We start from the raw sequence: 12530 nt of genomic DNA, 5'->3' as shown, positions 1-12530 counted from the left end.
TATTGTTACCGCAAAGTAGAATTGATTGCTTCACATAGTAGCAGATCCCATGGCCCTGGAAGCATTTGAACAGATCCTAGAAAACCACTTAAGGATGTAGAGGATGATTTCTGATTTGGGTAGGGGTTAATTGATAACCTCTGAATTCTTTTCTAAATCTGAATTTCATGGTTCCCTAGGAAATAAAAAAAAAAAAAAGATGTTGAAAGGAAATCTTTGTTGCCATATTACCTGGTAGCATTCATATACATTATGATAGTGACCAAATTAGTTTCAGGATATTGGGTTGAATTTGTCTGGAGTCATCTCCAAACTGAAGTTTCTCCAGCCCTTTGAACTCCCTAGGTAACTTTCTACTGATACCACTTAGGGGATCCTGACTTATCTTCCAGAGTCCATACTCCTGGGAAAGGGCCGTTATCCTTTCCTTTTTGGGGAGAGGGAGTTACTTTCCCCTCCACAGGGCATGCTCCACAATAGTATACGAAATCAGCTAGTGGCAAGGATTTACTGCACTGGACAGACGTCTCTGGTTGCAAGTTTGTACCAGCTCCACTTCCAAATTCACACTTATACAAACTCTACCTCTTCTCTCCATTGCCAGAGCTATTTCTCTCAGTAGTCTTGGCCCCTAAGTAAGGAAAGTCCTTTTTGTTTGGGCCCTAGGTTCCTCTGATCCTCTCCTGAAAGTGATCTTTCCTTCTTTAGGCTATCCTTTCATGGACCTCTCGTATGTCCTTATCACATCCTGTCTTGTTTCACAGCTATTTATGTACATGTGTCATAGCATTCTTTTCCCTTTTTTGGATCATAGGTTTTATTTTTTTTTAGCATTCATTTTTTAAATTTTGAGTTCTAATTTCTCCTTTCCTCCAGCGTTTCCTCCACCCATTGAGAAGGCAAGCAGTATGTCATAGCTTTCTTTCATATAGCAGGAATTGTCTTCATAATATATCCTAGTTCAGAGTGATCTTAGAGACCCTCTTGTTCAACTTTTAACAAAACAGAAATTTCCTCTACTACATATCTGACAAGTAGTCATCCAGCCTTTGCTTGAAAGCCTCTAGTGAGAGGAAACCCACAACCTCCTAAATAAATAGCCCATTCTGCTTCTGCATAGCTCAGTGTTAGCATGATTTTTCTAAGATCAGTTACCGTATGAGAATCATTTGAAAGAAGCAGCCCTGTGTAGCCTGGATCTTCCACTGATGTGGTTTCTCTTTACTCCTTTCTGATATCTCCTAGAGTACTGCTTGTCTCCACAGGCCCTGATGCACTTTTTTTGGACACCAGCAGCTTTCCCTCCTGGAACTGTGTTCTGTTGTCTGTGAGACCAATCTTTCTATTTCCTGAGAGCAGATCCAGGGAAGGACCTTGTCTTGGATGGAGCTGAAGCTGGGACTGTGAGCTCTGTCTCCTTTCTGCAGTCTTCAGGGAATAGGAACCCTATGTTCTCCATTCCAAACTTTCCTCCTTTCCCCTTTGCTCCTTCATGTACCTGATGGTCCTCAAGTCCCAGGCTGTGCACAGCAACAGGAGATGGCAATGACAACCCTTGCAGTAGCGTCAGTATCTCCACCAGCTCTGCCCCACATCAGCACCTCCTGCCTTGGAACACAGCCTCACCATGATCATCCCAAGGTTCTGCTTCCCTTCCACAATCCCCAACAAGGATTCTTAACCATAATAATCACTCATGCCTTCTGTTTCTAGACTGCCCCTAAGTCCATAAAGCCCATGTATAGTCATGTCTTCATTTAAGAGGCAATTTTTAAGGACTCCAGCCTTCTGTGTCCTATGCTACACATTGGAAGATAATGCGCAGTCCCATAACGTAATCCAATTACTGGATTCCGCCGCATTTTATGATAAGCACAATAGATAAGCACAAAGTGTTAGGTGAGGTCAGATGGAGGAAGTCATTAATGACAAGGAATGGGGGATGGCTGGGAGCAATGAAGGAAAGTATCCTGGATGAGGTGATATTTAAGTTAAGAACAGTGTGAAGGAAAAAGTGTATAGGAAAGAGTAAGAGTCAGAAAACAAAATGGGAATATCTAGTATTTGTTTTAGAGATAGTTATCCGATTTAGCTGGAACCCAGGAAGTATAGAAGGGAGTAATATGAAATAAGGCTGGAAAGGTAATTTGGCATAAGATATTGAATGGTAGGCAAAAGAATTTGAACTTTACTGGGGAGACACTAAAATTTTTTGAGCAAAGGAGCAACATTACTAGATAGATATGAGAGATTATTCTGATGGTGTGATGCAAAGATTGAAAGTGGGGAGGGAGAGTGAAAATAATAAGACTTTTTAGGAGACTATTACAATATTCTAGGCAAGTGGTACCAGTAGAACCAGAGTGGAAGTGATGGATGACAAAGATGTTGTAGAGGCAGGATTGACAGGGACCTAGTAACTTACAGGCTATGTATATCAGGTTTTGAATGTGGGAGATAAGGTGAGCTATAATACAGATAGTGAGAGCAGAATAAGGGAGTGATGCAATCTCCATTTGGGGACATGTGGAGTTTGAGGTGCCAGCAAGTCATCATTTTCAAAGCTAAAGAGATAGATTTGGGAGTTAAACTTTGAGAGTCAGTAGAATTACCAAAGAAGAGAGAAAAGGGCCAAGAACAGATCACTGAGGAGCATCTACATTAGGGATAAGGAAAAGGAATGAAGAGCTTATCAGACAGGGGAGGAGCTAGGGTCAGATAGGGAACTTTTAGACAAGTAGGGTAGAAGAAATAAGGAAAGTATGGTTTCTCTGAAGCCAAGGGAAGAGAGGATCCAGTAGGAGGACATTTTCAGCAGTGTCAGAAACTGTAGAAGGACAAAGAGGAAGGGGCCTGAAAAAAGGCCAGTGGATTTGAAAAACTGTAGATCAGTTTGGAAAGAATTCAGCAGTGAAAGAAAGAGAAAAATGAGATGGTACTGGATGATCTAAAAAAGGGTTGAAAGAAGGCTTTTTTTCTTATAGCTGAGGAGATCTATGCATGTTTGTAGGTCGATGGGAAGGAACTAGGAGAAAGGACAAGACTGAAGATAAATTAGTTGGAGAAGATGACTGCTGGAGTGATGGCTTAGAGGATGAGGGAAGGAAAGGAAAGATGGGTCTGGGGGAGGGACTGTTTTAGTGAGTTGTGGCCGAACTCTTCTTATGTGGCTAGACTCTGGTTTTATAAATGCTGGGCATATACATTTTCAGCACGGGGGATGGAACGGATCAGCAATCCAGGGCAGAGTCCTCAGGCACTTGCACAAATGCCCAGTGTTTTACCTTCTGAGCATCCCATTGCACTTTGGATAGCTCTAATTGTTAGGAAGTTTCTCTTTGCCTTTTTTTTTTGGTGATTGAAGAGGATTTTACACGTGGAATGAGGGGCTAATGTGACAATGGGAAAACAAATCAATAAATCTTATCAGCAAAAGAGAAAAGACAACACAATCACACTTTTACAAAGACCTTCCACAGAACATAATTCATTTATCTTGGAAACATTTACAAATTTATGAATAGAAGGATCTTTCCAGTGACAAAAAGGATTTTTCCAGGACAAAAATATATCTCTGAATCCACAACCTCATATTATATGCAATGGAGAAAGACTGAAAGCATCCCCATTAAAAATGATGTTAAACAGGAATGTCACTCCCCCATTTCTATTTAACATACTTAGAAATATTTACAAGAACAAGAAGTTATGAAAAAGAAGTTGCACAACCATCAGCGGTGAAGAAGTTACATGATCTTTGCTTATAGATAACATGCCTTGAAAACTCTAGACAGTCAGTCAAAAAAGTTAACAGAGGTAATAATGACTTAGGATATCACATCTCTCCTTGCCTTCCCCGCCACCTGCCAGACTCTTCATTTCTATATACCTCCACCAAAAGCCAAGAGAAAGTTAGAGAAATGTCCTTATAGTAATGACAGCAGATTATGTTTGGGCACTAACTCATCAGGACACACACAACAACTTTACAAAGACAAAATTAGTTTTCAGAAATTAGGAAGAGTTGAACAGATATGAGATGTACACTGTCCAAACCCTACATTGGACACCCACCACCTATATGTCCTTGGGCATGTCATAAGTTTTTCCGTTCATCAAACTGAATCTGCTTCTTTGTCATTTTTAACTTCTGTACCCTCTGGGGCATGAAAACTTTTGGCTTGGCTAAAACTTAGATAAGCTATGTCTATAGCATCCACTGATCAACCAATGATCTAGTAATGCCCTCAGGAAAGAAACTGCTTAGTCAAAAAGGATGGCCTCCTTGTTGGTGAAGTTATGATCAGTGCTTTCTTTTCTAAATGTTAATCATCCCTTCAAGAATATCTTCTGGAATTTTGCCAGAAATCAAAGTCTAGTTCACAGTTCTTTAGTTTGCAGGCTGTACTCCCTTCCCTTTTTTGAAAATCAGGCCAATATTTGCCCTTCTTCGGTCTTGTAGCATCTCTCTCATTCTCTAGCATCTTTCAGAGGTCGCTGACGATATCTTAGCAATTATATCTGAAACTTCTTTCAGTATCATGGATTGTCATCTGGGCCTGGTGATTAGAAACAGGGTATTTAAACATTGTTTTATGTCTCTCTCCTTGTCTTGGGTATCAACTGCCTATTAGTAAATTTTATTCCATCCTTTCCAAACCAAAGATCATTGTTAGCTAGGTGGCAAAGTGGATAAAGTGCTGAACCTCTAGTCAGGAAGACCTGAGTTCAAATCATGCCCCAGACACTTACTAGTCACCATTTGCCCCCTTTGCTTTTAAACACATACTGCTGAAATGAAGGTGGAAAAAAACATGTTACATAACCTTAATTGGGCCCTCACTGCTGCTATACTCCTTTATCAACTTCCTATCTCACTGCTCAGCAGCAGCAGCTCTTCCATCCTTCATCAGACCATCCCCCTCCACACAATCTAAGAATCTTAACTTATTTTGCAGAAAAAAATTGACACCATTATTCTTTCCCCCTCTTTCTCATCCCCTCTCACTCAGATGACTTCTGCCCCACTCTCCTCCTTTACCCCATCTCACATGAGAAAGTGGCCTTCCTCCTTACCAAAGCTAACCCTTGTACCTGCTCAAGCCCTCCCATCCCTCCTGTTTCCTCCAGCAGATTGTTTCCTCTGTCATCCCCACCCTATCACTTATTTTCTGTCTCTTTCTGCTTTTTGGCTCTTTTCTTACCGCCTACAAGGATGTCTGGATCTTCCCCCACCATGAAAACACCCTAAATGGATCCTTCCATCTCTGCTGTCATTCTTTCTCTTCTGCCCTTTGTGGTTAAACTCCTTGAAAATGCCATCTACAATAAGTGCCTCACTTTCTCTTCTCAGTGCAGCTTCTGATCTCATCATTCCACCCAATCTACTCTCTGCAAAGTGACTAATGATCTTTCAGTTGCCAAATCTAGTGGCCTTTTCTCAGTCCTCATTCTCCTTGACTTCTCTGCAGCCCTTGACACTATTGATCCCCCTCTTCTCCTTGATATACTCTTTTCTCTTAAGTTTTTGGGATGCCACTCCCTCCTGGTTTTCCTCCCACCTATCAGCTCCTCAGTCTTTGCTGGATTCTCCTCCATATTCTGCCCTCTAATCTTAGGTGTCCCATAGGCTTCTGTCCTGGGCCCTATTCTCTTCTCCCTCACTTAGTGATCTCATCAACTCCCATGGATTTAATTATCATCTCTATGTTGATAATTCTTAAGTCTATCTTTTGTGCTCCACCCTCTCTGCTGATCTCCAGTCTGAGATTGCCAACTGCTTTTCAGACATCTCAAATTGGCTGTGTAAGTAGACATCTTAAACTAGATATGTCCAAAATGGAACTCATTATCTTTTCCCCTAAGCCTTCCTCCCCACACTACCTTTCCTGTTACTGTAGAGGGTAACACCATCTTCCCAGTTCCTCAGGCTGACAAAGTAGGAGTATCCTACAGTTTCATTATCTCTCACTCCCCATATCCAAGTTATTGCTGCCAGTTTCACCTTTGTAATATCTCCCAAATTTGTAATTTCTCTCCTCTGACACTGCCACCCCTCTAAGTGCAGGCCCTCATCACCTCTCACTTGGGTTTTGACAATAATTCTACTGGTGAATCTGCCTCCCTCAAGCAGTCTTTCCTTACTCCAATCCATCCTCCATTCAGCCACTAAAATGATTTCCCTAAAATATCTGATTAAATCACACACCCCGTGCCCCCTCTACTTAATAAACTGCTTGGAAGGCTCCCAGTCAGCTCCAGAAACAAATACACAGTGCTGTTTGGCATTCCAAGCAAGTCCTTTATAATGTAGCCTCCTCCTGCTTTTCCAGTCTTCTTACATCTTACCCTCTGAAATGAACTGGTGACACTGGCTTCCTGGCTCTTCCATAAACACGATGGATAACTCCATATCTTGGTCCAGGCATTCTCTCTGGCTCTTTCCCATACCTGGAACTCTTTCTCTGTTCCATTCAGAATACTGAATTATTTTCTTTAAGTCACAACTAAAATCACATCTTCTACAAGAAGCCTTTTCCAGCTCCTAGCAATTCTAGTGCCTTCTCTGTTAATTATTTTTCTTTTTTCCTGTATATAGCTTGTTTGTATATATTCATTTGTTGCCACCCCCATTAGATCGTGAGCTCCTTGAGAGCACAGCCTGTCTTTTTCCTCTCTTTGTATCTCCTTTGCTTAGCATAGTGCCTCGAATAGAGCAGTCACTTAATCAGTGTTTATTGATTAACTTGATCTGTCTCAGATTCAATTTCTTCATTTGTAAAATGGGGATAATAATAGTCCCCATTTCCCAGTGTTGTCATGAGAATCAAATGAAATAATATTTAAAGCATAATTTAGCTGCTTTTATTGTTATTCTTCTTGGCAGAAAAAAGAAAGAATTAAAACCTCATCATTAGTTTTCTTTGCCACAGCCCCCGTGGTAGCAGTCTTATCTTCCTCTTTTCTCCAGGGTAGCTTAAAAAAAAACAAACACCTTTTTTTGTTGTCCTGAGCTTTTCTTGCCATCCTGAACTCATTCTGAGCTTTAGCATTCCTAACACTTTCTTACAGGATTATGCCAAGCTTTTGTATTCTTCTTCTGTTATCTTTCCATCTTCCATGTATGTCTGTTTTAATATCTGAGCTGGTCAATGAGTTCCTTTTGAATGCACATTGGAATTTTTCCTCTGAATCTCTAGAATTTCATTCTTGGGAGACTCTCATTCCTCCTAGACTAACTTCCCATGCAGAACTATAGTCCATAGAATACTACCTGTTCTTTCTCTGAACCCTTTGAAATCCTCCCTCCTCCCCCGCCCCCCCACAAAGGCTCTGTGTCATACATTTGAAGAATGAGCTTGTCATTAAGACAAGTTGAGAAATTATTAACTGATCAGCTTTTGGTAGAGAGAGATTGGGAGAGAACTCTCCAATAGTCCAGATGATTTCAATCCCCCATCTGTGCCCGGTTTGTGATCTGTTTCCTGAACATCTAGTATCTTTTTCTTCTCTCCAAGAAGTCTGTTGTGCTTTGCTTCTCTGATGCCACTCAGATACTCTCTGGCTTGCTTTTCCCCTTTGGTTTCTGCGTTTTCTCACATAAGTATATCTTCATCTCAAACTTGGCATGTCTAAACCTGCCCCTCTTTTGAACAGCCTATTCTTTTCTTTCCTTTTTCTGCCCAGAGCCCAGACATCCTCCCACCCAGCTTCACAACCTGTGTTGTCCTTGACCCCTCACTGTCACTCACCCCACTTATCCTGCTACTTGCCAAATCTCATCATTTCTAACTTTACCACATTTCATCTGTACATCGCACAGCCACCACTCTAGTTCAGGCTCTTATCACCTCTCATCTGGTATATTGCAAATTGGAGGATTTCTATCCTCCATATAGCTGCTAAAGTACAGGTCTGACCATGTCTCTCCACCAGTCAACAAACTCTACACCTTTAGGATCAAATATAGACTCCTCTATTGCATTGAGAAAGCCCTTCCCAACCTGGCACCAGCCTGCCCATCAAGCTTGGTTACATAAGGCTCCTCCTCCCACATTCTTTGGTCCTGTTAGAATGACTTTATAACTGGTTATCACATAGGACACTCCGGCTCCGAGTCCGTGGCTGTGCACAGGCTCTCCCACACACCTCCTTCCTCCCTTATTACCTTCTCTTAAAATCCTTTGTTTCCTTCATAACTCAGTCACTTTACAGATGAAGCCTTTCCTGATCTCCCAGCTACTAGTGCCCTATCCTCAAAATTACATTGTATTTAATTTGTATATATTTAGGATCATAGATTTAGAATTGGAAGAGATCTTATATACCATTGAGTCTGCCACTGTGACTCTCCCCCTGACTCCCATTTTTCAGATGAAGAAACTGAGGCACAGAGAAAGTCTCACCTCTAGCAACCAAGGTCCCATATCTAGTAAGTATCTGAGATAGGATCTGAACCAGGTACAAGTCCAGAGCCCTCGCCACAGCATCGTCCTTCCTCACTTACCTACTGTAGCACTCCCTGATCCAATTGAAGGTCCTCTGGAGCCCACACTGTTTCACTTTTGTCTTTGTAGCCCTAGACTTAGCACAGTGTCTGGCACATGGTAAGCAGGTATAAAATGCTTACTGGCTAATTGATGGGCAGGGTTCTTCCAATATTCAGCTCTTAGAAATGCAGAGGTTTTGGGGTGGGGATAGGGGAGAATGCCTCAATTTCACATGATGGACTGAGCTTAAAGGGAGGATAGCACCCTAGTGGTTGTATGTGTAAAGGAGGTAGCCTAATCTACCAGGCTGAAAATTCCATGAGAAAGGTGCTTTGTAAATAAATAATCATCTACCTACCTCCCCTCAGTGCTATTGTTAATAGGGTAATATCTTTGACTGTCCAGACAGGGAACTCTCCTTTTCATCTCCAGGCTCACTTGGTACTGCAAGTTTCTTCTCCTTCTTCTCTCCACAATATCCCCTAAAAACCATTCCACACTGAGAGCTCATCTTTTCCTTCCCCAGCTGACCCCTCTTCTTATCTGCTCCTCTCTAATACTCGTCTTTGGATTCAGTTCCAAGCTTTCTTCTTCCTCTCCTCACCTTTCCACCCCCTAATAGGCTCTCTCCATTTTCTGCCTTCTTGCCTGCCCCCTGTGCCTACCAGCCTTGGCTTCCTTTTGGTCTCCTCCTTACCCTTCTCATCCCTCTCTGTGGATTCCCTTTTTGTCTGTGCTCACCATTTCTTTCTCTATAATCTCCTTCAGTCCCCTGGTACCCTCTACCCCATTTCCTGAATTCCGGTCAGTCCCTGGGCTCCCCTGCCCTGTGTGCCAGCCATCCCTCCCTCAGCTATTTTCCCCTGTTCTCTTTCATGCTCTTTCTCAGACTGTGAGGATGATTTTGAGATCTGTCAGCACCATCTGCTCATGGGAGCAGTCTGCTTCTTTGGGAGTGTCCTGTTCTTGCCCTGGCACTTTCCTCCAAGTACAAGAAACTGACATTTACATTTTGTGTCAATTGTTTCAGATTGTGAGCCAAGAACTGAAAACAAGGTGTTGACTCCAAAGCAGGACATTTTAAAAGACATGCAATTAAAGGAAGTGAAATTCGAAAAACTCACAGGAGATGTCCCTCAGGGACCTGAGTTTGGAGAAGGCAGTGAATTTGAAGGCAGGCTAGAGAAACAGTGGAGAAATACTGAAATACTGGAGAAACCAAGTAAAACCTTTTCCCAAGAGAACAATTGTAGGCAAGTAACAGTCATCCACAAAATATCTGCTTTGGGAGTCAAAGCCCAAGAATATCATGAATTTGGGAGAAGCTTCAGTCCTGACTCCAAACTTGTTCCACATCCAAGAGTTCCAATAGGAGAAAAGTCTCATCAGGGTGAAACATGTGGCCAAAACTTCAAACAGAACTCAGATTTAATTAAGCATCAGAAAATTCATGCATCGAAGAAACTTTTAAAAAGTAATGAATATGGAAAGTCACTCAAAAAGAGCTCAGTTCTTGAATATCAGAAACCTAATGCTGTGTGGAAACCTTATGAATGTATAGAATGTGGGAAAACTTTTAGCCGGAGTGCAACTCTCCTGGAACATCACAGCATTCATACAGGAGAGAAGCCTTATGAGTGTAGTCAGTGTGGGAAAGCTTTCGGTCATAGCTCTACCCTGATTCAGCATCAGAGAATTCATACTGGAGAGAAACCTTATGAATGTAACGAATGTGGAAAAGCCTTTAGTCGGAGTTCAAACCTTATTGAACATCATAAAACTCACACTAAAGAAAAACCTTATGAATGTATAGAATGTGGTAAAACCTTCAGTCGGAGCTCAAATCTTATAGATCATCAGAGAATTCACACTGGAGAGAAGCCACATGAATGTCATGATTGTGGGAAAGTTTTTAGTCACAGCTCAACATTAATTCAACACCAGAGAATTCACACTGGAGAGAAACCCTATAAATGTAATGAATGTGGGAAAGCCTTCAGCCGGAGCTCATCCCTTATTGAACATCAGAGAATTCATACTGGAGAAAAACCTTATGTGTGTAATGCATGTGGGAAAGCCTTTAACCAGCGGTCAGGACTTCTTCAGCATCAAAGAATTCATACTAGAAAATAACCCTGTGAATGTAATGAATGTGATAGCTTTAGTCAGACTTGTAGTTTGGTAAATTCACATGGGGTTACAACTCCATAAAAATTGTGAATCACCTGAGGACAGAACCTGTCTGTCTAAGACATCTTGCCCATTTACAGAAGCACAAAGACCCTCAATAAATAGTTTTGCCTTTTTTTAATAAATGGGATGAGTGTGTGAAAGTTTTTACTTATAGTTTACACTTTATCAGAGACATTATACCTGTCACAGGATCTAATACCTTACAATTTGGGGGAACACAAAGAGGAAAGGACACATCAGGAATATAGTCTTGTGGAAATAGTTACTAGTGATTCCTAAAGACTTGGCTTCACCTGTATTCTGGTCCTAAATCTATTACCAGCATGTTGCATCTCCAGCAAGTTATTTGGGCTTGTTTGGCCTTAGTTTGTAAATCTGTAAATTGTGGATAATAATACTTGTTTATCATTAATCTTACAGGGTTTTGAAAGACTTTGTTTATTTAAGGATATTTTTATACTTAAAGGATCTGTGATTTTTTTCAGTATGTATCCTTATTCACCAGAACAGATCACTACTGCTCTACAACTGAATAGATTGTTTAGAATTACTGTGGTTCCCCTGCCCTGTGCCCTTAGCAGCCTGATAAAAATGAGCCTTTCCAACCTAGTTTGGTTGATTCTCAGAACTAAAGACATGCAGTTTATCATGAGTACTATTCTCAAAGCCTTTCCATTTGTTTGACCCTACAACAGCTGAGACTTCATCTGTGTAGCCTTTGAGAATGTTGGGTCACCTCCATTCTGTGAGGAGGCATCAAACTTAAGTGGAGAATAAAATGAGGACAGATATAGAAAAATATGATACAGAAATGGGTCAGAAGAGTAAAAAGGAGAACTTTCAGGACGGGGGAAACATGAAGTATACTCAAAGGAATGTAAGTTGAGGTAGGAGAGGACAGCCAAAGGTTGAGGGTGAGATAGGGATAGATGGAAATCAATGTATAGCAACTGAAGCCAGCGCAGAGTGTGGAACTAATCATACTACATAGTAAATGTTTCTGAATCATCCCAATAAAGGTAAGGCCAGTCAGAATCTGGGACAAGTGAGAAAAACCATCATTTTAAGGATTGCTCCTCTCTGAAGCTGTTCCTGAGTCTGTTCTTCCTAGATATTCTTGTCTTGGTCTCTCCTTTGTTCAAGTCACATTTTATCTTGTCATATTTATGTACATGCCATAGCCTGCATGTAGACACACCTGCACACTCATTAGATGGTAAGCCCCTTGAGGGCAGGCATTATCAATGGGAATGAGTGAATCATCTTTCTGTCTCCAGCTCTTAACCACATGCCAGCACAAAGTATCTATTAAATAAATGTTGATTGAATCGAGTATTCTTTTCAAGTATAAAACAGCTACAGTAGGAAAGGCTCCCATATAGAAATCTTTAGTTAATTAATCAGTTAATAGATTGGTAGGCAATTAGTCTGTCAGTTATCATTATTATAGTACTTTTTTGTGTGTGTCCTTTCTACCAATGTCCCATAACATTTTAATAGGAAAAAACATTTTAGAGCTAGCAGAACCTTTGAGACCATTTGGTCTAACAAACTCCTTCATTTTTTTTTCTATAAGGAAGCTAAAGCATGTAAATGTGGCAGTTTATTATGGTGAAAAGAATAGTGAATTTGGAGTCAGAGAATGTGGATTTGAGCCCTAGCACTACTACTTACTACAAATCTTGGATAGTCACATTACTTCTGTGGGACTTAGTTTCCTCATCTGTAAAATGAGTATGGACTGGGTGATCTTTAAAGGACCCTTCTAACTCTTAATCTCATGATCCTTGGTTCTGTTTCTGGTTCATTGGAAGTCAATGACAGTTTCAACTGTGATCCAAGTTTCTG

At 41.0% G+C, this 12530-nt stretch overlaps 1 protein-coding gene across 2 annotated transcripts in view; it reads left to right on the top strand.

Moving 5' to 3' along the window:
* Window positions 1-10804, top strand: part of LOC140500173 (uncharacterized) — a 31342-nt gene extending 20538 nt beyond the window's left edge. For both annotated transcript variants that reach the window (XM_072602528.1, XM_072602529.1), the window contains one exon: window positions 9520-10804. In XM_072602528.1, coding sequence (XP_072458629.1) covers window positions 9520-10622 — 1103 coding nt within the window. In that variant the 3' untranslated portion in view covers window positions 10623-10804. The remainder of the gene's footprint in view (window positions 1-9519) is intronic.
* Window positions 10805-12530: the final 1726 nt, after the last annotated feature.

Source organism: Notamacropus eugenii, chromosome 4 (genome assembly GCF_028372415.1).
Source record: "Notamacropus eugenii isolate mMacEug1 chromosome 4, mMacEug1.pri_v2, whole genome shotgun sequence".
NCBI lineage: Eukaryota > Metazoa > Chordata > Mammalia > Diprotodontia > Macropodidae > Notamacropus > Notamacropus eugenii.
This window is presented reverse-complemented; position numbering and strand designations above follow the sequence as displayed.